The sequence below is a fragment of the Anomaloglossus baeobatrachus genome, chromosome 7, assembly GCF_048569485.1.
Source record: "Anomaloglossus baeobatrachus isolate aAnoBae1 chromosome 7, aAnoBae1.hap1, whole genome shotgun sequence".
NCBI classification, from domain to species: Eukaryota; Metazoa; Chordata; class Amphibia; order Anura; family Aromobatidae; genus Anomaloglossus; species Anomaloglossus baeobatrachus.
The window spans coordinates 202,874,995-202,879,554 of record NC_134359.1 but is presented as its reverse complement, the minus strand read 5'-3'; the positions used below and the strand labels follow the sequence as shown (position 1 = coordinate 202,879,554).

Below are 4,560 nucleotides of genomic sequence, written 5' to 3'. Positions count from 1 at the left end.
AATATAGATCCCAAACGGAACCCCTTAAAGAAAACTAAAGCTGAGATCCTTTAAATAAATACATAGACCACACCCTTTATATACACAGGGGCGGACATATTATTGCTGCAACCTGTGCAGGGGGCAGATATTTCATTGGCACAACCCGTGCAACCCCAAAGGGGCCCAAAGGTAAGGGGGTCTCTTACTACCTCTAAAGCAGGTGAAATTGTGCATTTTTGGAGTTTTGGTTTGAAAAGGGCCCATATATTGTTCTTGCAACAGGGGCCCTTTTCTGTCCGTGTCCGCCAGTGACCTCAATAGCAGGTGGAGTGTGCATTATAGTGAGCCATTCTACTGCAAAGGCCCCATATACTGTTCTTTTGCAGGGAGCCTTTTCTGTCTGTGTCCACCACTGTGTACACCCCCTGAAAACACTCATTTTATATAAACAGTCCCCTTAAATAAATATAAAAAAAAACCAAGACCATACAATACAAATAGTAATTTCTCCTCATTCCTGGAGCTTGCAGTCCTCTCCACCCCTGGGAAAACATATTGATGCTGGCAGAAGTATGACATTGCCTATGGCGGAGCTCATGTATGAAGAGGAGGAATGAGGAGAAAGAAGTAAATGGGATTCAATACCCAAGACACTTGGCAGCTCCAGGAGAGTTGGCAATGACAAGTGTGATATATGAATATTGATATTATTATTACTAATTGTTTACAAAAGTAGTAATCAGCACAGACAACCATGAATGATTCAATCAATCATTTTTATTGAGCTGGTTAAGACATGTTTAAAACCAGTTATGCCATTGAGGTCCAGTTTATCTGTACTTGGACACCAGGACAGAGGACACAGCAGACAGGAACTTGTCCCAGGCAGCCTGAGCGACGGCGGTGAATTCACCGGGGAAGTGGGCAGCAAGAGTCACCTGGATGGAGTGGGACAGCAGCTACAAGAGAAAGCAATTCTCATTAGGAATCAAATTAACATCAAATTAATATTAGTGGCACATTATCTGCTTTATTATAGTTAATTTAGGCCTCATTTTTAAATTGTAGAACCACTGTAATAAAGTATATTTATTTATAAATACTGCAATATGACATTATCAATCATTTACACAAAAATACTAAAAAATGCTAAATTGTAAAGAAATTGCATATAAATATACATATATTTATAATATGTATTTTATATATAGATATATATATATACACATACATACAGTATATATATATATATATATATATATATATATATATATATATGAGTGTATATATATATATATATATATATATACACATATATATATATATCTATATATATATATATATATATATATATATATATATATATATATGATAATGCTTAAATATTGAATTGATTCAATTAATAAAAATAATTAAAATAAGGTGTGAGATTAGATGTTAGCTATATAGGTACATATATAGCTACTATTTGTATTCATGTATCTTCACCCATCCCTTGTAGACTGTTTGCCCACGTGGGCAGGGTCCTCTCTCCTCCTATACTAGTCTGTATTTTGTTATGTTTATGATAATTGTACTTGTCTCTATTATGTATACCCTTTCACATGTAAAGCGCCATTGAATAAATGGCGCTATAATAATAATAAAAAATAATAATAATAATGGAATCAAATGTTTCTATATTCTTTTGGACAAAACTAAGATATTGCAATAGTTAGATAGTGGAATAGTTACCCATACACTGGTTTTGATAAATCTTTCCCCTTAGTATTTTGAATGAGTCACTTACTCTGAAGTTGCCAGGATCCACCCTGAGCTTCTGGGCATGGAGGTCACTGAGAGAGGACAGAGCACCATCGAGGTCATCCACGTGCTGGGCAGCATTGCCAATGGCCCTCACAATATTTCCTCCATGGCTGCGGACATCCTTGGAGCCGTGGCTCAGGTCGAAGTGGCTGAAGTAGGTCTTGGTTTGAGGGAAGCTCAAGAACAGCCTGCAGAAACAGCAAAGGTTTGATCAATATATATAAATAATAGAGTGCATGGGTAGATGGATAGTGATGGTGATCACAAAGCAATGGAGATTACAATATCAAACTCAGTATTTTTTAAAAAACAAAAGTATTCTAGGAGTGATACCTTCATTGACTAACCATAAAATCATAGATAGATACAAAAAACTTTGTAATGCAAATTACTTACCATAAAGGATAACAATTGCAATATGCATTTTAAGTAAATTTAGAGGTGCTATACTGTTGTTGCATTCATTATTTAAACTAGAAAAGAAAGATTGGTGTTACCTCTCCAGAGCCTCTGCTCCAATATCATCAGCATTGCCGGCAATCTTGCCTGCCAGGGAGGAGATGGAGGCTTTTTCAGAGCTGGAGAAAGGCATGGTTGGTTCAGGTAGGTGCAGATGAACTGGACAGTCCCTGACACAGAGCCTCTGTCAAGCACTTTTAAAGGAAAGAAAACATGGATAACAATGAGTAAACGCATTGTCATTGGCTACCTGTCAGTTACACCCTTACTGTTATCTTTCCAAAAAAAAAAAAAAAGAAAAGAAAAAAAAAGCAAGCTATGGATCCATAATGCCTGATATAATGCGTATCTCTTTATCTCCCCATACAGTGACTATACTATGCACCATACAGCACGTAGCATGTTGTGACATGGCCTGATAACAATATACTCGATGATAACCTTTTTGGACACTAATTTGTACGTCCACTCTAATTTAGTCATTTGAAAAATTCAACTTTAGTACCATATATGAAGCATAGGTATATAGAGCATTTTGAAAATGCTGTACCCAATACATACCTCTTTCCCTCTCTATCTATCCATATATATGTATATGTATATATATATATATATATATATATATATATACACATACATATACACAGTATATATATATACATATTTATATATCTGTATCTATATATTCTATATATATATATATATATATATATGTAAAACTTATTTATTAGTGATGAGCGAGCATGCTTGTCACTACTCGGTACTCGCACGAGTATCGCTGTACTCGGGCTGCTCGGCGGGGACCGAGTAATCTCGCGATACTCGTGCTGTACTCGTGGTCTTCATTTCTGCATGTTGGCGCTCTTTTGAGAGCCAGCCCTCATGCAGGGATTGGCTGGCAGACCACTGCAATGCCACAGCCCTGTTAGTTGTGGAATTGCAGTGATTGGCCGGCCTGCACAGCGTGACCGAGCCTTTATATCGGCCGGCGCGCTGTGCTCTGCTCACAGCTATCCAGACTGTCAGTGCAGGGAGAGTGTCGCTGATTCAGGGAAAGCTTTGCGGCCCTTTATAGCTTTTTCAGTTGCAGGGCTGCAAACAGTGTGACCAAAAGTCCTTCTCAGGACTATTCTAGTTGTATACAGGCAGGCAGGGTATAGCCAGGTCGGAGTACAGTAGCAGAGTCCTTCTCAGGACTACTGTTGCTATATACAGGCAGGGTATAGCCAGGTCTGAATACAGGCTAGTGACCAAAAGAGTCCTTGTCAGGACTATTGTACCAGTATACAGGCAGGCAGGCAGGCAGGGTAGTGGTGACCGTATACCAGCCTTCATCATATCTGGGGCTGGTGTACACAGTGTAAAACAGTCCAGATAGTGTCTGACTTGTCTGTAATTGTCGCTCCCCAAAAAAACCTGTTAGGTTCTTATTGCGTCCGTGCTTGGTTTTTAAAACCGCACGTGTGTGCCTGTTGGTGGCAGCGTACAGGTGCACTTGTGTGCAATTTCCAGAAACTTTAATATAACGCACAAGTAGTGAATATACACGTCAGCAGTGCACAGCATTGCAAAATGCGCAAGGGCATTGGCAAGGAACAAGGAAGTGGACGTGATGGTGGTGCAGGCAGAGGCCGAGGTCGTGGGCAAGCTCTAATTTCGCCACAACAAAGGGCCACATCTAGTCGCTCGCACGTCCTGTCCCAAATTCTTGGGGACCGCAGCAGTACACCGCTCTTGAACCAAGACCAGTGTCAACAGGTTGTTAGTTGGATAGCAGATAATGCTTCCAGTCAGATTGGCACCACCACAAACACTCTGTCTTCCACACGGTCAAGTGTCAGTAGCCGTGATACTGCACCGCACATTTCTGAACCTGATCCTCCTTCCTACCACCAGGCTGAGTACACGTCCTCCTCGGACATTAATGATCCCACACTTGGACACTCGGAAGAGCTGTTCACGTTTCCATTCACACATTCTGGCCTCTCGCCAGCTCATATTGAAGTGGGTCATGAGGAGATCGTCTGTACAGATGGCCAAATATTTGAGCAGCTACGTTCTCACGAAGTTGGCAACGTGTCTCAACAAGTGGTGGACGATGATGAGACACAATTGTCAGGAAGTCAGGAGGAGGAGCAGGGTGCGGAAGAGGAAGACGACGTGGTGGATGATCCAGTAACTGACCCAACCTGGCAGGAGGATATGCAGAGCGAGGACAGCAGTGCACAGGGGGAGGGAGGCGTAGCATCACAACAGGCAGTAAGAAGCAGGGTGGTGGCCCCAGGCAGAAGTCAGGCAACCGTTCCCCGGAAC

At 41.0% G+C, this 4,560-nt stretch overlaps 1 protein-coding gene across 1 annotated transcript; it reads right to left on the bottom strand.

Moving 5' to 3' along the window:
- Positions 1-812: 812 nt before the first annotated feature.
- LOC142246066 (hemoglobin subunit alpha-5-like) lies at positions 813-2,380 on the bottom strand. Its single transcript, XM_075319083.1, has 3 exons — positions 2,286-2,380; positions 1,772-1,976; positions 813-941 (listed from the first exon to the last, which is right to left on the bottom strand). Exons 1-3 carry the CDS (start codon positions 2,378-2,380, stop codon positions 813-815), a joined length of 429 nt encoding a protein of 142 aa, XP_075175198.1.
- Between the last annotated feature and the right edge of the window lie 2,180 nt (positions 2,381-4,560).